The sequence below is a fragment of the Notothenia rossii genome (genome assembly GCF_949606895.1).
Source record: "Notothenia rossii genome assembly, chromosome: 5".
NCBI classification, from domain to species: Eukaryota; Metazoa; Chordata; class Actinopteri; order Perciformes; family Nototheniidae; genus Notothenia; species Notothenia rossii.
The window spans coordinates 36,561,555-36,587,612 of record NC_136903.1 but is presented as its reverse complement, the minus strand read 5'-3'; the positions used below and the strand labels follow the sequence as shown (position 1 = coordinate 36,587,612).

The following is a 26,058-nucleotide window of genomic DNA, read 5'->3' as shown; positions in this document are numbered from 1 at the left end:
ATTATTCTACATTCAAAGCCAGAAATGTAGTTATGTGTCAGATTCTCAATAAACCTTAAATATATTCCACATGTGTAAAATTCCATATTATTGATATTCAACTTTTCATTGACCTTCATATGGAACCTATTCTAACTATCACTAATACAAATATTTAAAAAAACAACAACATTGATATTAAATGAGAATCCTTATTTCAATTGAAACCTTCCTATTGAAAGTTATTATTATCGTTGTATTGTGAGTAAGTGACAATTGTAAGATGGATTTTTTCAATAATTATCCTTTATGTCGTCGTGCACTATGCACCTTATACAGTATCTTAAATACACTAGTAGTTGCATATTACTGTGCCAAATCTTCCGGGGTTTAGTCTGTCAGGCAGCCTACTTGCCATAAACTGCTTACCGAATATTTCTCAATAAAGGTAAACTATTACTAACAACTAGTAACTGTCCAACACCTGCAACGTTTTATATACAATCTAATGACCACTGCTTATATTTTGCCCAGGTTAGTGTTTAACATCCGGAAGCGTTGTTACCTGACAGACTCAACTTGGGGGAAGTATATTTTTAGGATGCTATTGCATGATGACGTCAAACAAGTTGTGTTGACGGCTAGCCTGATGCTAACCCGATGCTAGCTAGCCTACTTACGTCAACACAGTCTGGGCAAATCCCCTTACCGACTCTTATGGTTTTACAAGTCTTGTGGACATTTTTATTCATGCAGTGTCGACTATCGGTGTGAGACATGCAGGATAAGTATACGGAGATAGACCTTCTTCAGCAAATACTCGGTTTGAATTTAGTGCCGAGGAAGAATGGCACATACCGAGGAAACGACACATCTCTCAACGACTTCTCAGGTGGGCTAATGTTTGGTAGCTTGTTAGCTCTACTCACTGTGTATCAGTGCGAATATGCTGTATAGTGGCGTCTAGTGAATTATTTTTAAACGAAAATGGGGGTTAAATTGTGCTTAATTCCCTTTTTAAATGCATTGTTTTTATAGATGAAGTAAAGTTGTTTCACGCTGGTGTACGTGTTAGCTTAAAGCCTCTTACACACCAAAGAATACGTCCCGACGGAACGTCGCCTCACGTCTCCTGTGTGTTGACCATGTTTCGCACTGGAACACACCGCAAACACTTCAGCCAACGGCCAAGTTGCACGTACGAACTGCGCATGCGTGAGTGGCAATAACTCTCCTTAGCAGCAGGCGGCGGTAGTGTATACACAAGTTATTGAGCCGTTTCCGCTCTACATCCTGAACTCCTCCCTTCGATGCAATGCACTTCCGTTTTGGCGGACTGGGTTTGTTTTGCTAGCTAGCTCCGTTGTGCCGACAAAGCACTGATATCGCAGAGACAAAGAGGATATAACAATTACAACATGAAGAAAAGTGGTTCGGGAACTACGTGTGCGGTAGTTGGTTGCAATCACTCGAGAAAGCACCTGAACGAGTGGTTAGATAGAGAGTGCTACGACCACAAACCAGCACCCAGCCATGTTGTTCATTAAATACAGATAAACACAACAAATACTGCATGCATTGTATTTTTTAATATTATATATGAATATTTTCATAGTGATGTAATTGTGTGGGCTGCTTTTATATTTTAATTTGTAATACCTGTTAGGATTAAACATGTGATCTTTCTTGTTGAAGCCATTTCTTTAGTTTCCTCTCAACAATTAATTAATTCAGTGTTATTTATGTACAGTATGAGCTTAATATGAATGATGAACTGTGTTAAAAGAAATTGTAGCACTCTAAGGAACATATGAAATGCAATAATGCAATAACAGTGCAATAATGAAATTAAATTACATCAAACTTTATTTTCACTCAAACAGTACAGGCACATATGATATATTGCACAGAATAAAGAGATCATGTAAATTGTGCATTATGTAAACAACAGACAACTGTTGGCTCCTGTGGGCATGACCTAAATAAGGCAGTTTATTTTGGTTTTAAAATGCTGAGATATTTACTGCAGAACTGTAACCTTCCCTCAACAAAATCGTCAACAATTTTCGGGAGCATGTGGGCAAAGTAGAATGTGCGCAGCCTTATGATATGCCTTCAGACTGTCCATTGCTTTTCCATCTATTGTCATGGATTGAACGAAGTAGGAGCAAATTTTGCTGTACGTTATGCTGGGCCACGTCGTCATGTTATCCTCCCAGTTTTGCACTGAATTCGGGTGGGGGAGAGTAACGCCATCTCCAGTCAAAGAAGTAGGATCGTGTTCCCAAGCTAGCATCACTGTTAGCATCGAAATCGCTGTGTTTACACCAGTGCCCGTCTGACTGTTTACACCGGTTTACACCGACAGACGCTGTGCAAAAGACTTCCGGCGGAAATGAAGTGCATTTGTGTAGGGTTATGGCGCTACCCGTGGTTTGGCGCGTAAACTTGTCTATAGGATGCAACAACCGGAAGACAGACTGCGTGATACACCGAGAGAAGAAGAACAGACAGCGTGATATAAACAAACAACAAATAGTGGGCGTTCCATTTTCACTCTAAGCTCAAGGGGCTTTCCCGAACCTGTGTCGAGAGCTGGAGTTAAATGCAATCTGAGATTTGCCTTCTTAATAGTTTCTTTGGGTCACTCACTTCCATTTCGCTTCTCATGCACTGATTCGCTAAGCTGAACAGCCAATCAGAGGGATTTCTTTGGCCGATGGCCTTTGGCCGACAGTCGGCGGCGGAAGGTGTCAGCACGGCCGAAAAGACACGAAGGTGCAGTACACACCATTCTGAGTAGGGCGACACGACGCTCATCGACGGCCCGACATCTATAGAGAGTAGGGCTGCTCAATTAATCGTGTTTTAATCGCAATTACGATTTTGGCTTGCAACCATTATGCAAACAACATAATCGAAATAAAACGATTATTTATTTTATTATTATTTATTTAAAAAAATATATATATATATTATTTGTATTGGTTTTTCAATTGAATTACACATGGGACCTTATTTCGGAAAAAGTATTGAAGTCAATGGCGAGAGAAAGAATATCTTTCGATCCTGTTTGAATTGTGCCACGAATGACACATATGATGTTTGTCAATTTAAAAGATCATTTTGCAAGTCAAAAAAATAAAAATGTGTCATAAAACTGTGAAGTAACACTTTTTTTTGTGTGAAACCGCTCAATGAACTACATATCCCGTCTCGCACCACACACCAAGACGGCCTTCACGTTAGCACATTTCACTTCTTCCTTTCAGAATGAGGCGAAAAGTATTAAAGATCCCATGTCATGGCCATTTCTACTGATCATAATTCCATTGTTGAGGTATACTAAAATAGATTTATACTGTGCAATTTTCCAAACTCACATTGGTTTCTCATACAGCATCTCTGTAAAGCAGTGGTCACCAACCTTTTTAAGCCCAAGATCACTGACCTCGGCCTAGGTGAAAGGCGAGATCTACCTATTGCAGAATTGAGTGAAAAAGACGGCCCAGACAATGCTTCCAATTTGAGGCCTTTTATATAGGCTTATTGCATCTGAATTACTGTTACAATGAAGGCTCCATAATCAGCTCACGGCATTTATAGGCAGGGGTAAAGTGCTATTGGGGGGCGGACCTCACCTCCTCAAGGTGGGTTCGGGGGGATGCTCCCCCGGGAAGATTTTTTTTTAAATATTGAAGTTGGAAGCATCAATCTGGTGCACTTTGAGAGCAACATGAAGAGATCTATGGATACCTCTCTCAGCACCCATATGAAACAGAACTGTAAACAGATTTTCTTTTTCTTTATGGATATTTTACAAATCACATTAAACTGTATTCTTGTTTTACTGCCATATAGTAGGCTATTTCATACCTGTTTTTCATTTATTCTCTTATTGTTTGTATAACTATAATGATCATATGAAGGTGTGCCGTGGAAATAATCTTTTGAATAATTTGTGACAAAACTGTTCTAAACACTCAAGAGTCTTTTAGCTCACCTGAGCCCCTCAGTCTGACAGGAGAGGACCCTCCTCCAGCTTGTTGTGGAAACAGCTCCTCATGTCCGTTAGTGCAGCTAGCTAACCAGATGCTAACATCACGGTCCCCGCTAGCACCGGTCCCTCTCTCTCCCTCACTCCCTCTCTCCCTCACTCCCTCTCTATCACACTAAATGCGCTATCACCACACACACACACACACAGAGCCGAGCTTGAATGACACAAGCACACGTGTATTTCCATGCAACTCTCTGATTGGTCTGGTGTGTTGCCTCTGTTGCGTTCACTGAACACGGGAAATTACAGTCATGAGGTTCGCGTAAAGCACGGTTAATGTATTATATTATTCAGGTGTCTCAAATATACGTCAATCAAGTGGCGCCTGCTAATGGGGTGGTGGATGATAGGTTTACATCTAAAAACCTGTTTTTCAAACATTATTATTTTTATTTTATTTTTCTTTCTTTTGTTACTTTTTTTTTAACGGACCGCAATCTACCCGCACCACACTCGCGATCGACCGGTCGATCGCGATCGACTGGTTGGCGACCACTGCTGTAAAGTATGTGTATTCACCGGTATTCACTCTCTGTCCTAAACGGCTTGTTGGAGCTCCTGCCCCCCCTCCCTGTGAGCCCAGTGTGCTCTGATTGGTCGCGACGTTGAGGCTCGTTGCTGCTCGCAGCTGCTGCAAGGAGCAGACAGGCTTCCATGTCGGCGATACACGGAGAACAAGCGAAACTCATCCTGAGCACACACAAACACTCAGCCAAAGTAAAAACAATAAGTGTGGCTTGATATTGGGTAAGAAAAAGGTTTATAACGCTGTGAGCATGGGTCTGCGGTAGGGCTGTCCCGAATACCATTTTTCGGGCTCCGGATATTCGGTAGTAATCAGCAGCGAATATTCGGCCCGCGCGGGGGGTGGTGCGTAGTAATCAGCAGCGAACCGCTTCAACACGTGTATTTCGGTGTATTCACGGCATTCATTTTTATTTTCAGTCATATCTACATATAAAGACGGAGAAAGTAAACAATAACGTTTATGGTTAAGTCTTAGCACCCCTCCCAAAAAAAACGGGAAAAACAAACAAAACGAATATCCGAATAACAAAATTGAAACCCGAATAGTACTCCAACGAACGAATATTCGGATATTCGGGTACAGCCCTAGTCTGCGGAGAGCATTTCTCCGCGATCCCAACGTAGTAGCCCGAAAAACGTTTACCCATTTAAATAGTCGTGGTAGATACTGTGTTTGTTTTAAACATCATAAATACACAAACAACAATGAATACTTACAGGTTGTGTACCCGAATCTCCCGCTTGTCCAAACAAAGTAGGAACAGCATCGTTCTTCAGTGCCCTACGCTGTACACAGTGTTTCCGCCAGGGGGGCGTCTTGCCGTCATTTGACGCCCTTATTCAGCTCGGAACGCCCTGCACTCAAGCCGAGGGCATCCAAAAATATTAATAATTCGAGAGAAGATCGAGAGTTTTTATTGCTTGAAATGACGAAAAGGAAAAAGGACAAGGACATCCCTCTGTTGGAGGGGCAGAGGAGTCTGGTGGGATTCTTTTCGGAGTATTGAAGATTGTTTCCCCGACATCGGCGGTGCCTGCTACAGGAAAACACGGAGCGTGCGATTTGGACGCGATGAGCTGCGCTAGTGGAGCCCGCGCGAAACTGAGGCTCCGTGGTAAACTGTGGTAACATGAAGAGCCGTTTGGGAGCCGAAACAGCCGGCGCTTTAAGAGAGCCGAGCCAAATGATCCGGCTCACTAACGTAAAAAGACAGTATCTATAAGGGATAGATACGCCCTCTCAGCCCTGGTCTGGCGAAAACACTGGCTGTACATTTCCGGCATGAATCGCTGAAAGGTTTGGGAAGCTTTGTTTCGTGAAAGGCTGGCAGAGGGTGCGGCCATAGCTCTGGGCGTGGCTACTGGGTATCCCTACGTAGCGATACCCAGGAAGTAAACAATGGAAAATCTCCAACGAGGTGTTTTGGGGAGGTCTTTTCTGTGTTAGAGTTTTACTCCCTACAGGGTAGGCTTGGGCGGTATGACGGTATTACGGTATACCAGGGTATTTCGAAATACAGTCGGTATGATTTTCAATACCGTGACGTCACAGACTGTGCGCCAAATCACAGATGCGTTTCATTCTATTACACTGACACGGAGTTTTGACAGGGACGACATTGGTTGTAATGCACAGCACGCGCCAGCAGAGGGCAGGGGAGGGCAGTCCGTCTTTCCCGCTCTCAGAGCTCAGCACAGAGCTGAGCTGATCAAGATGGCGGCAGCATTTGCCGGCCCCGAACTCGGACAACTAGTAAAAAAAGAAAAATGCCTCTTCGCCTGTTTGGGACTATTTTGGGTTTACTCGTCGCCAGTGACTTCATCCAGCACAACGAGAGACAGAGGCACTTCTTTGGGAATGTTTAAGACGGGGTGAGTGAGTGTTGACATTTTTTAATCCTATGCAACTGGTTGATGGTAGGCTTGGGCGGTATGACGGTATTACGGTATACCAGGGTATTTCGAAATACCGTCGGTATGATTTTCAATACCGTGACGTCACAGACTGTGCGCCAAATCATAGATGCGTTTCATTCTATTACACTGACACGGAGTTTTGACAGGGACGACATTGGTTGTAATGCACAGCACGCGCCAGCAGAGGGCAGGGGAGGGCAGTCCGTCTTTCCCGCTCTCAGAGCTCAGCTCAGAGCTGAGCTGAGCAAGATGGCGGCAGCATTTGCCGGCCCCGAACTCGGACAACTAGTAAAAAAGAAAAATGCCTCTGCGCCTGTTTGGGACTATTTTGGGTTTACTCGTCGCCAGTGACTTCATCCAGCACAACGAGAGACGGAGGCACTTCTTTGGGAATGTTTAAAACGGGGTGAGTGAGTGTTGACATTTTTTAATCCTATGCAACTGGTTGATGGTTTTGTAGTCGAGGTCGGACGGTTTTAAAAACGAAAGCATTTACGTGCTAAACATTCACGCGAGTAATCCAATGAATCAAACGGAAATAAGGTTTTTAACACATGCACGGAATAATATTGCCAAACTAGTTAGTGAATATAGCAAACTTTATTCAATAAGCGTTAGAAATTAAAATCAATGTTTTAATGGGGAAATGTAGTTTAAACATGCCTTCAGTTTTAATGCTCTTTTATACTAAAAAACCAGAAATTCTTGTGCACAAGCAGTTAAGCTTTTATTCTGAAAATTCTTCATCTACGCATGTAGCATGTGGCTAATATACGATTTCCTAAAGAGGTGAATTTAGTAGCGAAATGATATGGAGTGGTGCAAACCGAAGCCTACTGATTTAACACTACAACTATAGATGTCGAGATACTACCATGCTGAATATTAAATGAAGGTACAGTTTATTTGAATACATTATTGTTTACAGACGAGAGTAGCATGTGACAACATCCGGAATGACCGGAAACCAAACGAGCCGAGAAGTATTTGTTAGAGTATTGATTACAGCGTTTAGAATGTGTTAAATGAAAAGTGATGAAAGAGAATATGAGGAGAAAAGGCGTGTTGAGCATATATTGGATGTGAAAGGAGCCAATCCTCTGTTTAAATGCAACAACGGACATTGGAGACGAGGCGAGCCGGCAGGCGGGGAGGAGCCAGCAGAGGATATATAACAGCACCAGAGGAGAGATCCAACTCTTGGGTTCCCTAACGAGGAGCGGATCACAGCTGTTTGTCTGACTGAACAATATCATTCTTGTGACAAACCCGCGCCTTTTTTAATTAAAGTACCCAATTGAAATTTCACAGAGACTCCATTTAGTCTCCTTTTAAAGCTTCTCTCCTGGACGGGAGAATAACGAACACAGTTTACATAAGTCAAGTATTTACTCCCGGAAAATGTTTATGTATGATGATATATTGTTAACTTAGGTATGAAAAAAATGATACCGCCCATGCCTAGTTGAAGGTTTTGTAGTCGAGGTCGGACGGTTTTAAAAACGAAAGCATTTACGTGCTAAACATTCACGCGAGTAATCCAATGAATCAAATGGAAATAAGGTTTTTAACACATGCACGGAATAATATTGCCAAACTAGTTAGTGAATATAGCAAACTTTATTCAATAAGTCAAGTATTTACTCCCGGAAAATGTTTATGTATGATGATATATTGTTAACTTAGCTCACTATGGAAACAACGTCGGACATCTACAAACGCGTCCTGTATCCGATCTCAAAATGTGCCATTTGCACAATGTGTCATGTATGCAGCCCTTGTTTTGCACTTGCGCGCACTTCGCGGCACTTTGCGAGCGTCTACCGGCTCGGGCTGCATTTTACACCGAACATATAATATACCGTTCGAAACATCTATTTGCCGCCGAACGCCACCTCACTCAAGTCGACCCAAGTCATACCGTCAGTGGCGGCTGGTGGAAAATATCTTTGGTGGGGCTGTTGATATAGTGAGTAAAACATTTTTTTTGGGGAGAAATTACCCCTTAAATTGGGACTGATACCGTCATATACCGTATACCACGGTATGATGTCAGCAAGGTATGACGGTATGAAAAAAATGATACCGCCCATGCCTACTACAGGGTGTACTTTGAGGGTTTTTGACTCTGCAGACCGTTTACAAACTTTACATGCATAAAAACCTTCATAACTAGGGTTGGGTACAGAGAACTGGTTCCGGTTCGGAACCGGTTCCAACATTTCGATTCCAACGGCATCATTTAGAAATGTGAATTTCAGTTCCGCTTTTCGATGCCTGAGGAAATGTTTCTCGCCGCTCTCCGCAACCGACTGTATGACTGCGGCGGGGCGGGAAATGTAGCGTTGCACCTACACTTCCTACAGCGTAACCTGAGACCAGGGCCGGCCCGTCGCACTGGCGGATGTTCGCCGAGGGCGCCAGATCTGTGGAGGCGCTGCGCTGACAGCTCTGGGAGGAAAATGTTTTGACCGTTGGTGCTCATCCTAATTTTCGGCCTTGATGTAACAACATTCATAATTAAGTAAATGTAACACCCTTTTCATCCCGGTTACACTTTTAATTTGGCTTGTACGATGGGCGCTGTAAGTGATGAAAATGGGGGATGTTGGCTTATCTGGCACCCGCAGCTCACAGCCAAAGTGCGAGTGAGCGTGGGAGCGAGCAATGGAAAGAGGGAGGGTGCACCGGTACCAGCGCTGTTGTCATTAGCATATGGTGCTAGCTGCTCTAACGGATATTAGAAGATGTTTCTACAATAATGTGGAGGGAGAGTCCTCTCCAGTCAGACTGAGAGGCTGATAACTACAGCTCAGTGAGGTAAAGGACTCTTGAGTGTTTAGATAGTTCACTTTAGTCTAAGTTATCTCAGTGGGTCTCAAACGTTTTGATCACAATTTATGTAAACACATATTTCCAAGGCACTCCTTTATAATTATTTGGATAAAACAGGTTTGAAATCATTCCAATGTATACTATAGGACAGTAAACCAGACATATCGTTTTAAACTGGAGAGATAACAAAATATGAATAAATAAAATAGTAAAATAAGATACGTTACATGTATTTGTTATTGGTTATGTTCACATACTTATTTAATTATTAAAATGTAAACCAATCTTTTTCATATGGGTGTTTAGAGTTGTACCCCCTAGATCTAGTCTCTAGTAATTTTGCTTAAAGTGCACCAGATTGAAGCATTTTACTTTAAAATGTTCAAACATGTCTTCCTGGTATGCCTGAGAAGGCAGGCAGATATGCTTGTTTTTCTTAACAAGAACTGTTTTTAATGGGGGGGGGGGGTTCCTTTAAAGGTTGGACTGTTGCACTGTTGTAGCTTCAGTGGTTCTCAGGTTACAGTTACATAGCAGTGAATATAAACAGACTGATTAATGTGAATATTACTGTAAACTAACCTGTGTAAAAGTTTCTCGAATCAATGTAATTTTGTTGGTGGAAGAAGCATGTATAATATTTTTACCCTGCCCCTCAAAGAATCGGAATTGAGAACCGTTGAGAACGGAATCGAAAAGTAGAATCAGAATCGTGGAAATTCAAACGATACCCAACCCTATTCATAACACACAAGGGGACGGGTAATAACCAGAAAAGCATGACATTGGACCTTTTTAAAAGAGGTGAAAATCACTACAAGTCTGGGCATGTTGAGAGCTGTACATACACAAAAGTGGAGTTAGTCGGTTCCGTAAGAGCCAGCATGCGGGACCGGGATTCTGGGATTTGTAGTCTTTCTAGTTGCGTATTTTTCGTAGTCTTATATTTCAACAGTTTTACAACAAACTGTGACTTTTTTTACATGGAAATTATTTTTTAAGATTGACAAACATCATTGTGTATTTCGTGGCACAATTCAAACGGGGATCGAAAGATACGTTCTCATTCATAACACTCCGTTCGATGTCTCACTATGGGATGCGCCTCATCCGCGGAGCAAACAGAAGTATCAATCTCATTACGCCAATCCTGATTGGCAGGTGATCTTGACGTCAGCGTCAGGGAATCCACCCCCTATAAGTAGCTTGCGCTGCGCCGCATGCGTCATTCAAACACCTCTTCTCGCTTCAGAGCACATCTCTATATTGGTAGCCGGGCTAGCTCACACAGTCCACAGACGGAACCAAGCTAACCAAGCTAACTTCGGTCGACGGGCGCTCGCCGGCTACTTTTATATATACTTCTGCAAGAAGACTGTCGGTACTAACATACCAGTTAGTACCACATTCGACCTCACCTTTTTTCTTTTCTCCGGAAATCGAAAGGTAAGGTTTTGACTTCAAGCTAGCAGCACACCACGTTGCTAGCTTGTCTCCGTCGCTATCGACACCACGACGGCGAGGACTTTTTTCTTCTCTTCTCACACCAGAGAAGAAAGGAATTAAACGACTATTAACACACCAGTTAATACTCTTTGGAAATAAATCTACACCGTCGCTTTTCTCCGGATTAAGGACGGGTTGGAAGATTTTTTCCTCTGCAACTTTCCTGTTGAGAGCGGGTCCTCTCCACGCCGTCACCACGGCGGGCAAGATGGACGCCTCTCTCCCTCACACCAGAGGAGTCAGAAACTCGGTTGCTCGGCGCTGCGACTGCGGGTTGAAAGTTTCAGGCACAGAAACACAACAGGTCTGCTCGTCCTGCCTCGGGCTGGAATACGCCCAGGAGGCTATTGACTACCCCAGCTCATGCGGACCTTGCTCCCGCTTCACCCGAAAGAGCCTCCGCCGACGGCTAGCGCGCCAAGCTAGCTTGTCGAGAATGGACCTCCCCATGTACACTGACGCGCCGGATGGCTATCAGGACACGAGGGCGCCCACCGCTAAGATTGAACCCCGCACTGTGTCGGTCTGGAGCTCATCTACAGCGGCAGCTGCAAAACCAGAGTCACGCCCTGTGTCAGGCTGGAACTCGGTAGTGGCTAGAGACGTGAGATTGGGGCCCCACGCTACACCAAGCTGGGGCTCCCAGCTGGACCTCACCATGGCCGCGCTTGCGGATGATGTCCTGGAGTCGGAATGCGTGGAGAACGAAGAGGATTCCTCTGAGTTCCTACTCTCTGACTCGGATGTGCAGGAAGAGGACATCTTCATGCCATCAGCTCAAGCTGCAATGCGATGGCTGCTCCCCCGGGCGATAGCACACCAGCTTCGCCCTGTCTGGGTATGGACCTGCAGGCCGTGTGTCAACGTGCCGCGTCCAGGCTAGACATTCCATGGCCTGAGATGGCCAAGGAGACCTCTAGGTCCCACTACGAGGGGAAAACTGTGCCCCAAGCAGCGAGGAGAAAGAGGCAACATTCTTCCCGGAGATGCTGGACGAGGTGTCGGTCTCCTGGAGAGACCGTCCCTTCAGCAATAAGGCCCCAATCCAGGGTGCCTCCTCCCTGGACTGTGACGGTATGGAGAGGCTTGGCCTGCTCCGCATACCGCCCATGGAACCGCTGGTGGCAGCTCACCTCCAACCGAGGCTCGCTCCAACACCAAGCAGGAACCCCACGCTACCGTTGAAGGCAGACGGATTGCAGTCCGCATTGGCTGATCGGGCCTACAAGGCCGCAGCGCTGTCCGCCAGGGTACTCAACATTTCCTCACTGCTAACTGCCTACCAGGCAGAGCTCTGTGGAGTGAATCTGGGCCGGCCATATGGGACGAGATCGCAGCGATCACGGACATTTGCATCCGGGTGCAGCACTGCGCGGTCCAGGCCACGGGCAAAATAATGGGCATAATGGTGGTGCAGGAGAGAGCCAGGTGGCTCGACCTGACCAACCTCCCAGACCGGGAAAAGGAGGATGTATTGGACATGCCTATTGTTCCCGAGGGTATTTTCAGCTCCGCTCTAGTCTCAATGCAGCGAAGACACGAGTCGAAAAAGAGGGAAGACGAGGCCCTTCACCTTTGTCTCCCTCGAAGGGTCCAGCCGCTACCCGCAACGGTTTCACGGCAATCCTTCGCCCGAGATGCCTCACACCCTGCCCGGTTCGACATACCGAGGCAGCAGAGGCCACAGCCCGCCCCGAGTCCCCAGCCCAGGCAGGAGACGAGGGCGAGCTGGCCGAGCAGATCTCCGGTTATGGCAGCAGCCGTGCAGGCGCATCTGACCCAGATCCTCAGCCACCTGACGGGAAGAAAGAAGCTCTTTACTAATGTTCCATCGCTGAAGCATGGCTTCAAAAGCCTCACGGATCATATCGGCTGTGTGTGAACCTGGTAGCTCCTGAGAATGCGCCGTCAGACCTAGCATGCTAACGGGGCTAACATCACTGGTCCATATGTCCGTGGTGAAACTTATGTCCCGTATATCGTTATCGATCAGAGTATGAAGGAGTGTGGCGATCTTATTATACTTGGCTGGTAAACACTCGTCTGAGAAGTGGCGGCGGCTTGGAATGATAAACCTGGGCTCCAAATTATGAACTAGCCGACTGAATCCTTTATCTTCGACGAGGGAGAAGGGTTGGTCGTCATGCGTCATCATTTATATTATGAAGTTAGAGATCGTTTTAGCCGAGGGGTCGTCTCTGGCAAACTTCTTGCCTTTTTCAAAAGCCTCGTCGATAGGTAAAAGCCCCGGTGCCTTTGCAGCTGGCTTTCGATTTGCCGCTAGTTTAGCAGCGCAGCCATCTTCGTACACTTTTAACACACCATCGTAGCGATGGCGATGTTTCAGGTGACTAATCAGGTTGGAAGTATTATAGCTCGTTGCCTTTTTCCCTCCTCGTGGAACTTCTGAATTGCATTTGTTAATACAAATAGCAAGCAAACTATCTAACTCTGAAACTTTGAAATAGTCCCATACTACCGACGACATGTTTGTTTACTGTCCTGGCTTCACTGCCGCACACCATTTACGTCACAGCCAGGCATGAGTTAGGGAGCGCTGGATTTGTGAAAAACTCCCCTCTTTCTAAACCACTAATACCACAGTACTGGCAAAACGGGAAGAGCCGAGTAAAAAACAAGCGCCCCTCATCCCAATCCACCCACACCGCAGTATTTTTTTCTTTTTTTTTACCCAAAAAATATATTGTATATTATCGGGGCTATTAATACTTTTATCGGGTTTATCGGGATGACGTCATAATTCCTAATATCGGACCAATAATTATCGGGCCGATAATTATCGTGCACCACTAATATACAATTTATAGTATGAGAGCACTCTCATAATAACGTAACACAATCAGAGACTGGATATATCCTCCCCCCTCTCTCTGCTCGCTGGAATGGGGAATTGAAATTACGGGCCGAAAGTTGTATTTACAAGTATTAAAATTAAGCATAGGACACCAAACCAACTGAGACCCGTCTGTCCGCCGCATCTACGCACTGTACAACACACACACCTACACGCTGTACAACACACACCTACACACTGTACCACACACTCACCTACACACTGTACCACACACTCACCTACACACTGTACCACATACACACACCTACACACTGTACCATACACTCACCTACACACTGTACCACACACACCTACAGCTCCGAAAGCACAATCAGGCTACAGCCATTGTGCATTTTATTATGTGAAGCACTAAATGTTCTTAGAAAAATATCGACTCTTTGTTTGTAGATATCTACTAAACTACAGCGTACAAATACAGAGTATTGTAGGCCTGTTATACTGAGTGATATATATTTTACACACTACACTGCTCTGCTTTCTGCACGGACCTCACAGCTGTTCTCACTGTAAACGTCGCGATGAAAGCAGTTACTAAAATAATATCCAGGGGATGCATGCAGAGCTGTCATTGACTGAGATCAGTCCGGCCGTGCGTCACGCCTCCACCGTTCCCGGAAATGATCATAGCTCCTCCAGAGAGCCTCCTCGATGTGCATTTAGAGAAATGAGATGTCCTTCAACATGGCGCGCTGAAATTCATTTCCGGGTCACTACCGGAGGACCGAGGAATCGAGCAGGGGACATTTAAGAATTGAGAAGCCTCTCAAGTAGCACGTACGCACTGTGCATGCGTGAGTGGCAATAACTCTCCTTACCAGCAGGCGGCGGTAGTGTGTATTCATCATTCAAAAGAGGCAACCGGAAGACAGACTGCGTGATATATACAAACTTCAGCTCTCTGAAGCAGAAAGAAACTATTAAGCATTGTGGTTGGCAACCTTAAAGTACTGCTGCTACTACATTCCATGCATCAGTAATTATAATCCAAGATTATATTAATATACAACATCATAACACTGACAGGCAAATGATGTATCATCATGTACATCTGTATCTTCTGACTTTTATTGTAGTATAGCTAATTGTATCCTCATTCTAATGTTGTGTTATCTAATGGCTGTAGTATGAAGGTACGAAATAAAGTTTTGTATTTTGCAATATCGGTAAAAAAGTGGTTTATTATCAAATGTAGAACTGTACAATGTAAACAATCGACTAAAATACAAAAAGATACAAATAATAAGTAATACAATAAAAAAATAAAAAAATAGCCACATTGTCCAGGGTCCTGTCCGTTAAATAGTTGAAGAAGCTATTGTCTACCTCATGCAGGACTTGTGGCAGCAAATGACGTGGCAACTGAGTTGGTCTTTGGTTTCTTCATTCCAGATCACCATGATGTAAAATAAATTCTTGCGTCCAGGTGAGATGAAAAGGAAAAATAATAGCCGTCTGTGTGCTTAATCGTTTGTTTACGTACCTCACTTCCGTTTCGCTTCTCATGCAGTGATTGGCTAAGCTGAACAGAGTGATTTATTTTGCTGACAGCCTCCGCTGCCGATTCAACATGGTGAATCGGCCGCGGAAGGTGTCGGCACGGCCAAAAACAGACAACGGTACGGGACACACCAATCGTAGGGCGACGGGATGCCCATCGACGGCCAGACATCTATCGACGGCCGAAATCGGCTTGGTGTGTCAGGGCCTTAACCCCTGCAGTCAACATGTTGAAGTGTCGGTGGGCAATATACTTGACCCTAAATGGATCCTGAAGGCATGTCTACGGTATAGAAGTGTATGTAATCGGTTTTGGATTCAAGTGTCCACTAAACTACAGGTTATCTAAAAAATAAAATGATCATGCATTCATGATGTATATTGACTGAATGCACAGCTACTGTGTTTGTACATTTTGTAATGTCTATAATGTGATAAAAAAACATTAAGACCTATTTAGGGCTCAAAGGCCAGCGTCTAGATAAGGGGTCGGCAACCCCTGGCACGCGGCACCGTAACCAGTGTCACACTAGGGATAAGTGGAAGGAGTGTGCAAAATATTAAAATTTTATTTTCGGATCCTGAACGAGACCGCCGCCAGAGTGCGTCCCCCCGTTACCTGCAGAAGAAAGCCATGCACGTAACGCAGCCCCGCTCTCTTTAACTCCAGGCGACTTTCTGCCGCTTTCCTCCGTGGTGCGGTGCTGATCATTTTACCACAGAGGAAAGCACTTCACAAATTGCAGTAGGCCTACCCACAAGGAGCTGTACAAATGCCGCAGCTTTTGCGTGTATTTAGTTGAAAGCCCAGTGGCGATCTACTCATCGAAATAATATGCTACAAAGGGGCGGACTGGCCATCTGCGTGTTGAACTTTCCTGTCGGCTCCCAGACCGTAGTCGAGGAAACAGGGGGGATGACTCTCTGTCGTCTCCCAGGGCAGAAGCAACAAGCTTCAGGTTCAATAACCCACTTTGGCTTAAATGACTGGAGAGAGGCGAGCTCTTCTTGGGAGGCCGTTGCATTTATTTAGTTGTTCTTCTGTTTCACAAAATATATCACAGACCTCTGTTTTCTGCTGCCTCGTTTCACTTCCAGAAACACACACACGCTCGCTCACTCTCGCTCAACCATCCACACACACGCGCACAGGCGCCACACCCCTCTCTCTCTCTCTTAAAGGGACAGCGATCTCATCTCACTCTGCATGACCCTAATATCATAACATGTGTGCTCTGGAGAATCACAGAACGGACGATCCTCCTTATTGTTATGCCCAGGGCTCGACATTATAATTGGCCCGCTGGCCCGGAAGCACTATTTAGACACCCCGGGCCATCATAACGTACTTTCCACTTGCCCGCTCGGGCCACAAAAAATATTGCTTTAAAAAAAAAGAATTGTCCTGTGGTATTGGTATTTTGACTTGCAATTTAGTTAAATTGTTTCGTTTATTAACGCTACAACATAGCGTTTTATGAGTCGGTTGTCGTTGTAGGGTGAAAAGCAAACAGCTGTTTGCTGCGGAGCGGAGCGCGAGCAGGCTCCCGTGAGCGGGAGCGCGCTCCTTCACTACAGACTATCGCGCCACCTAACCATTCGCCAAAATGTTTTTAATACCAGCGGTAACCGGCCAAGCGCCGGGCAAAAAACAATCTTCAAATAAAAGAAAGTCACCGGAGGAGTTAAAGGAGAGTGACAGGGAGTATGAGAAGAAGAGGGAGAGAACGTTTTAGCCAGCTTGATCGATGGAGTTGGCTTCTAGTGCAGTCACGCGTCCTAAAACCCTTTTATAATCTATCGATTAGATTTATGATTTGAAAATTATAAAAGTAGGGTAGACATGTGGAGATTATCCGGCTGAACAAAACGTGCATTTATCAAACAGGTTTGTTTTCCACAGACCTTATTTCCAGCTATTTTCCAAAACCCTTTGGAGAAATCCCATTGCTTTTTGTCGAGGAAACCAGCATCTTATACTTCCTGGTTTTAGGACACGTTACTGCACCTTTCAATATGATGCCAATATAAACAAGGTCTTCTGTCGGCTCTATACATCAATGCCGACCTAAGCTGACAAGTAAGTGAAGAGTAGAAAATATAAAGGTATTGGCTATAGGGAAATGTCCCAGCAGTTTAGGATAATGAAGGTACTAATCTAATCTATTACATAGCCATTACATTTCTAACTCCTAATGACAGGAAGGCGGAAAGCGCATTATACTAATAATAATACTCATAATAATAGCTGACATTTTTTAACAATGACCACAATATCATTATTTTAATAAACCAAATATGAACAATTGAGGAAAGTGAGGAAGAACTGATGATTCAAATGTTGTAGTACAAGTAGTAATGTAGTTAGTGCATAAATTACTATTGCAACAAATGTGTTCATTTTCTTCATTATAAGTCGATTTTTTTTTGGACGAATGCTCCGGGCCAGTGGGTACAATGGTGGGGCCAGTAATAATACAATTCCACCGGCCCGGAGGGCCAGTGGCATTTTACCCTTAATGTCTACCCCTGGAGGCCGTTTAAACCAATTATTTAAATGGGTTTGTTAAATTCGGCATCACGCATTTTTTTTGTAATGGCACTTCATATCAAAAAGGTTGCCGACCCCTGGTCTAGATTCTCTGAACATAGATCATTGTTCTCAATAACTTCAGGAACAGCATTCTTCCAAAGCATGTTCCTCTATGGGGTGAATGTGATGGTGCTGGAGAGGGCTGTCCCTTCTTATCAGTGTCCAGTAGGGTTAACATCTGGTGCCTGAAGGCCAGAGCACAGGAGTCATATATTTTCCATACTTATCAAACCATACACTGGGCCCTCATCAGCTGAGTACAAGCTCTAGACTTATTTATACAATTGCCAGAGGAGATCAAAGGTGTAGAGACAGGGAGCTGGCATCACATTAATGAATAATTGGTGTGTGTGTGTGTGTGTGTGTGTGTGTGTGTGTGTGTGTGTGTGTGTGTGTGTGTGTGTGTGTGTGTGTGTGTGTGTGTGTGTGTGTGTGTGTGTGTGTGTGTGTGTGTGTGTGTGTGTGTGTGTGTGTGTGTGTGTGTGTGTGTGTGTGTGTGTGTGTGTGTGTGTGTGTGTGTGTGTGTGTGTGTGTGTGTAGAGATGTGGTATGGAGTGTTCCTGTGGGCCGCGGTCTCCTCCCTGGTGTTCCACCTGCCCGCCGCCCTGCTGGCCCTCGCCACGCTGCGGCAGCACAAGATGGCGCGCTTCATGCCCATCGCCATCCTCCTCATGGGCATCGTGGGGCCCGTCTGTGGGGGAGTCCTCACCAGTAAGTCTTCTGCTGCTTACACATGTGTATGTCAGGTACTTGTAAGTGATTGTGCAGTAGTTCCCTCCTTGAAAAATGATCTTGACAAGTGCTAGTTTTCACTCCCATATTTGAATGTAATGCTTCTACTGTAGAGGACAGCAGATTTGTCCTCATGTAGTTTTTATTATTCATATTTCCTGTTGTCTCTGCCTGCAATGCTCATAGAATACTGAGAGAAACACCATATTGATTATATTGTCTTGTTTCTACAGAACAGAAAAGCATAAATCCTTCAGATATGTTTTCCTTGTTGTATTGACATTTGAAAAACTGCAACTACTTTGCTCACTCGTATAGTGTATATCGTATCATATGTTTCTGACTGTTTGCACTAGGAATTTCCAAAACAGACATTACCAGGAAAACACAAATGTAGTAAAAAGCGATGCTCATGCAGAAAGTGAGAGCAGTCAAACTTGTGTGGGGGGGGGGGATTACAGTGTTCATTAATGTCATGCACATGGCCTTGCATGACTTCATGGTTTTTGCACCAAAACAGAAATATACTTTTATTGTAGTTTTTTTTTTTTTTTTACATTCATCCTGCATCCTGATGGATTCTCGTTATAGACTCCATTACTCCTCTGTAGGGTCAAAATTGAGGCCCTATAGTGTCATTTATATTACAGACTGGAATGATCAAGATGATATAAGTCCAGAAATGACCTTTTAGTAACCCATAAAAAAAGTTATCTCCCCTTTTCCAGGTTTTCCAGGGAGAAGGCAGCTTCTTACCGGCTTTTAAGGTTCATTTATTTTGTGAACGGTTGACCTTTGTAACTTTCATGTTTATAAGAATTAAATCAAGTTAGGTCCATGTTTGAGATCTCAGAGAGTGCAGATCTGTAAAACTCAAAAGCTCAGGTCAGAAAATCATAGAAAATCAATTGCCTTGCAGTTATTTTGTACCAATAATGAGCCTATGAACAGGCCCACTATATTATAATATAATTGTGATTTGTGTAACTTGCAAACTGTTAGTAGAGCAATTATTTAATTATATTCATTAGTCAATTCAACTTCCTATTTATACAAAACATTTTGTGGCATAAAATCATTGCTCTCCAATTCAACCCAAACAATGAATCTCAAGAATATTGTGGTTTTTCTTTTTTCTTCAAAGGTGCGGCCATAGCAGGAGTGTACAAGGCGGCGGGGAAGAGGATGATCTCGTTGGAGGCGCTTGTTTTCGGTGTGGGACAGTCCTTCTGTGTCCTCATCATCTCCTTCTTCAGGGTGCTCGCCACCCTTTAGCAGAGCCCGATGCTGACAACAGTGTCACATGGTACAGGACTAGATACACATGTGAAACGGGACATGATGTCACTTGCTGGATGGACCAAGAGCTGTAAAGGTGTGTGTTCTGCAGGGCCGAACACACACCACTCAGCTTTTCTCTGGACTAAACTGAGGATGCACACCCAGGGTTAGCTGCACATACAGTCATGGTCATTCCTGCTGGATGTGAAGGCAGCAGGAGGACCCTCTCTCTTCTCAGGGTGTGTGTGTGTGTGTGTGTGTGTGTGTGTGTGTGTGTGTGTGTGTGTGTGTGTGTGTGTGTGTGTGTGTGTGTGTGTGTGTGTGTGTGTGTGTGTGTGTGTGTGTGTGTGTGTGTGTGTGTGTGTGTGTGTGTGTGTGTGTGTGTGTGTGTGTGTGTGTGTGTGTGTGTGTGTGTGTGTGTGTGTGTGTGTGTGTGTGTGTGTGTGTGTGTGTGTGTGTGTGTGTGTGTGTGTGTGTGTGTCATGACTTTGACTCCATGCGCCGCCTGCACAGAGACACTAACAGACAGACTGATGATATGCAAGATTCTGGCTTTTCCCCCTTCGAGGCCTTCATTTCTAACTTCCAAAGTGGTGTTTCTCTTCAGGGCTGTCTTTCTTTGACTCTCTCTCGCTGCTCCTTTTGTTCTTCCTCATATTGATTTGAATGAATCCACTGCCTGTTAGCAATTCCAATGAGTGAGGAGCGTCCACGACATGTTCCCTTCAGCTCATTTATTTTAAGTGAAGAGGTTTTTATAGATGATTTCTATTTTTATTGATGTCAAGAGAATGTCTTCAGTTTGTTTGTGCGGATATATAGAAGTCTAAACATGTCCAAAACTGAGAAAGAGCTTTTCTTTCCTCCTTTTGATGTTTTACATGTGGTTCATTTGGTAAAACACTTATATTTTAAATGATTTCCAGGTCTTTTTAGCTTTTCAATGTCTATGACCAAATATGCTTTGCTCGTTTTCTTTCTTCTCCAAAACCGAGCTGTACTCGTCTGTCGTTCAACGGGCTCATCAAATTCCCATAGTCTTCAGTGACTGCTTTTCGTTGCTGTTGGTAACTGACGGTGCTTTTAAATGAACTCATTCTGACCGTTGAACTTAACATGTAATACTTTCATTTGAAAAAAAATAGCTTGATACTGTTTTTTTTGTTTTAGCTACTCTTGAATACTGATTTAGACACCACGAGCACAAATGCTATTATTTGTTATCTGATAGACATTTTTCTCACATTAATTTACATTGCGTTTTTTTTAACATCTATTTTTTTATCTTTGTCTTGATGAAAATGTCCTTTTCTCAACACGGGTTTGCTCTTGATGACACAAACATAAACCACCCCTTTACTTTTGGTTCCATGGAGTTTTATGAAAAGTCTTCTCTTGACCATAAACAGCTACATGATCCTGCTAGAGCAGTGGTTCTCAACTGGTCAGGCCTCGGGACCCACTTCTTTCCTTCGTCAATAAATCGCGACCCACAATTTAGAAATGTCACTCTAATCTATCTATCAGAAGTACGCTTTTAAAGAACGTTTAATCCAGTAGTTCTCAAACATTTTCTGTCAGGCCCCCCCTTTGGAGAAAAAAAAAAGTCGGGCCCCCCCCAACACAAATAGTCAGGCTCAGTGGTGGCGCCAGAGATTTCTTTTGGGGGTGCTAGGTAGCTTGACGTTTCATAGAGGGTGCTCAAACATTTAGGGTTTCCCATTAATGTACCGGTCGCTACAGTGGAATCTTCTACTGCAACAATCCCAACGCATATACACAATGTACCCACAACAGTTACAATGAAGGCTCGATAATCAGCTCACGGCATATAGGTGTAAGCAGGGGTCAAGTGCTATTTTTATAGATGGTGTGTGGACCTCACATAGGGGGGTCCGGGGGCAAGCTCCCCCGGGAAGATTTTTAAATATTTAAGTTAAAAGCATCAATCTGGTGCACTTTGAGAGCAAAATGAAGAGATCTATGGATAGATCTCTCAACACCCATTTGAAACAGAACTGTAAACAGATTTACTTTTTCTTTATGGATATTTTACAAATCTCTCCCTTTTAAACTTTATTCTTTTTTTAATGTCATATAGTATTTCATACCTGTTTTTACTATAATGATCATATAAACGTGTGCCTCTGAAATAATTGTTTACATTAATGGGTACCAAAACATTTGAGACCCACTGAGATAACACTCAGAGTCCTTTAGCTCACTGAGTATCTCAGTCTCAGTCAGTCAGTGGAGGAGAGGACTCTCCACCGTGTTGTTGAAAAAACTCCTTATATCCGTTAGCGTAGCTCGCTAGCACCAGAAGCTAACAACTACGATCTCCGGTACCGGTGCGCTCTCTCTCTCTCGCTAGCGCACGCACACAAAATGGCTCATTCCACACACACACAGAGCAGAGCTTTAATGAAACACAGAGACCCAGACGTAATAGTACTGTATCATATTATTTTCGAATATATAATTTTTCAAAATATGATTTTTAAAAAAAATTTAAATAACCATTTTTCCTCCTGGTCTCTCGCGCCCCCCCTGTCATGCCTCTGCGCCCCCCACTTTGAGAACCACTGGTTTAATCTGATGATGGTCATTAAGTTTCTAGAATCAAAGTTGAACTCTATAACATAAAAAGGCACACTTGACTTGTATTCAATAAAAAGGCAGACTTGGAGCCAATCAAAATCCTGCAATGAGATTTTTATAAATACTAACATATAAATATGCATTCTGGTACACACTGAGAAGAAAATAAATAAATATATTACTACCCGACATATTTAATCATATTTTATGCCATTTTTAGATTTTTACATTGTTCTGACAGCTGAACTTGCTGCTCCTCACAGAAAGAAGAGCAAAGAGGAGATCGTCCTGTTTCATTATTTTATTATCCAAATTTCATTACGTGTTCATTTTTATCTGAATATGTACCCATGGATGTATAAAGAGTAGTTATACCGCAAAATATGCCGTTATGTCATGCCGTTATCTTGATTCTGATTGGCCAGAAGACTCAAAAAGACATCAGCAAAGATGTTTTATTGAGAAGATGATCACTACGTGACAGAAGTTTTCAAAACAGTTTATGTTCTCCGGCATTTCCAGTCCAACGCCTACTGCATGCGCAGCGTTAGAAAATCTGGCTTTCTAAATTGAAGTTTGAATTTCTTTTTCAAAAAAAAAAAAGTCACTTGCACACATTTGCCCACTCGAAATGGGTCTGCGACCCACCAGTTCAGAACCACTGTGCTAGAGGACAAAAAAATGATGCAGTTTCACCCAGTTAAGAATCTAGACTTGACTAAGAATAGACCCGATAGAAGACGTGTGACTAACATCCAGGAAGAAATAGACATCCCCATTGTTTTTCATCAGATTTATGAAGAGTTATGGTGAAGTGGGCTCCAAAAGCTTAATTTACACCCCCACAGATTGTGATAAAAGGATATAGAAATGTCCTTAAACATCTATTTTCAAGAGGATCCTTGTGCCTGTTACAACTCTCATTACACCTGTACAGCAGCTGTACCTCTGAATGATCAGATGCACCTGTCTACCATCCTCGAGGAGACATATCATTATTTACCATCAGAGGGATGATCAATAATTTATTCATAGAGCTCACAGGAACAGCTGAAAGATTAATAACAGGGCCAATGGTTCAAATGTAATCAAAAGAAGAATGATCATCACTCGTAAATCGTGTTATTGCAGCCTTTTATTTACAGAACACTGAACACTGCAAGCATAATGATCAGTCAAGTCTAACCTTATAATACTTTGACCAACAGTTATCTGTAGAAAGGTGTACACTGGTTTGAGGAGAGCTGTAAAATGGCCGTTTCTGTGAGCGTATTCTTAGCAGCATTTCCATTTCTGACCCATTCAAACATTTTCTTCCTTGTTGTTTTGCACATTCCAATTGGATATTGTTTACTAAATGTTGCTGCGTAAGCCACAATGATCCCAATGATCCCCGGATTGGGAAGTACGCAGAAGAGAAAACTAATCTTTTTATCCCCTCAAAGAATTTCTTTAACCCTTCCAACCAAAGATGTAATTTGCGCCCTGTATGTCACTAGCTCTGATTTCTGGCCTGTACAGTCTATAAAACTAGAAATAACGTGTAACACCGAGATAGTGATGAGAAGACTCCAGAAGTTCAGCACCCATGGGACCAAAGGTGGGACAAGAAACGGATCCCTATTGATTTTAAACCATCAGAGGAGCGTCTTTATTTTTGAATTATTGTAGATGCATTACAAAACCCCTAACTTCTGGTGTGCTCTACTGTACATATATTTGGAAGTCAAATGAAAGCACCTCTTCAGAACAAGTGGCTGATGCAGAAACCGATGAGCCCTTGGCCTTGCTTTTACGCTGTACATTTGAAAGAATGTATTTTTTTATGGTTGTGTAATTTGAGCTATGTTTCTCTGTGGTTCTGTCACAGCAGTGCAGACATTCAGCTGGTATTTATCTGAGCATCAATGTAACACAACATTTGGTATGTTCATCAACTAGTGTTTTATGTGTTTCAAAACGTTCTTCTTCATGTTCTGCTGGCAGTCTCTTTATCCATCTCTTCATATGACCCCGCTAAAGAGAGGAAACTCATTTACCACGTGAACACTAGCATCAAGTATAAAGCTAATCCTGTATGTGAACTATTTGGTATGTGCATATTGCATAAGCACAGAATCCTTTACATGGGTTTAAAGTCCCTGTACACTACTTAAGGATAAACTAAAAAGTGTTAGCCTGAGCTAAAAGAACATTAAGTAACACTAATGAGGGCACAATTTTGAAAAAAACAACTAGTTGCGATTATTTGAACTGATATTGCAGAATACATAATAATAGTGATGTGATTAGTGAATAGTGAATAGTGATGGTAATAGTATACCAACACAGGGACAATCAAATATTTCATCAGCGGGATACCCATCAGCCTCAGCGTGACACCCATCGGCACCATGCCTCACAACATCCAGAAACACTACGAGCTGGGAGGGTTCAGGGAACAACGTATAGACTCGCATTTCTCTAACTGATCACAACTCCCTGATCTCACACAACTTCATAACACTATAACAGACAGAAAGATCAGTAGCTACGTTTCAGCAAGGTGGACCTGATATAAATGATCAGAATTGGTTTTAGGGACTGATTTCGATTTTGTCATAAAAAAAATTGTATTTGTGTCCTCTCTATTTTTTAATGCCTTTTTATTTTTGTGGCAGAGATTGGCTTCCCTACAGTATATGTCAGCTATCGCCAGAAATGTCATCCAGCTTCCAGCCTCCTGCTTATTACGATTCCAGTTTTAGTGAATGTTCTGATACAATGATCTGTGATGGAAGGTAAAGTCTCTGCTGTGACAGAACCACTCTCTCTGTATTGTTTGGTCCGCATTCCTGGACTGATATTGTTACATTTTTCCCGGATTAAAAGGTTTTAAAGTTGATTTTATTTGAGTAAATTAAGTTCCAATGGTTCATATTTTCATGGAATAAAACATGTTTTAACTATTATCTTGTAGTTGATTTCCATGTTCTTTAGCGACCTCTAGTTGTGAGGGCTGTTTGTAGGATTATCTTTGCATATTAAAATATTAAACCATGTTATATATGTTACATAATGAATACCTCAGAACAAGGTCTGCTTGATTTGTAAAATGTAACTAATTGCAATATATTGAGTTAAATGGCAATTTCCATATGTTTTGCAATATTAGAGGGAATGCTGCATTATTCAAATATACTTAAAGATTATTATATAAATTATTTATTTTAGAGAAGATCTTTAACAAACAATGTTTTCATGAAGTCGTACCTGTTGTAAGCCAGGACTTTTCTGCAGCTCCATAATATAATAATACACTTTATTTGTATGGTTTACTTTAAACTTTACTTACTAAGTAGAGTTTGTATCATTATAATACGATGATACATCTAATAACTAATTATTACTTTAAAAATGTATTCTTGTACTTTCACTTCAGCTTCACAAAATGCACAAATATTACCATTATCAAATATGAATCTATCTAATATTATGTAGGTAAAATCAGAGGTGGGAGAAGTACTCAGATCTTGTACTAGAGTAAAAGTAGAAGTACTCAGGTCTTGTACTAGAGTAAAAGTAGAAGTACTCAGGTCTTGTACTTGAGTAAAAGTAGAAGTACTCAGCTCTTGTACTTGAGTAAAATTAGAAGTACCAGAGTTTAGGAATACT

At 42.9% G+C, this 26,058-nt stretch overlaps 1 protein-coding gene across 1 annotated transcript; it reads left to right on the top strand.

The window, feature by feature from the left end:
• The first annotated feature begins 582 nt into the window (after positions 1-582).
• Positions 583-25,355, top strand: tmem170a (transmembrane protein 170A). The gene is made up of 3 exons (XM_079680040.1): positions 583-871; positions 18,331-18,501; positions 19,667-25,355. The coding sequence occupies exons 1-3, from the start codon at positions 757-759 to the stop codon at positions 19,795-19,797; spliced, it is 417 nt and encodes a 138-aa protein (XP_079536166.1). The 5' UTR covers positions 583-756; the 3' UTR covers positions 19,798-25,355.
• The last annotated feature ends 703 nt before the right edge of the window (positions 25,356-26,058 follow it).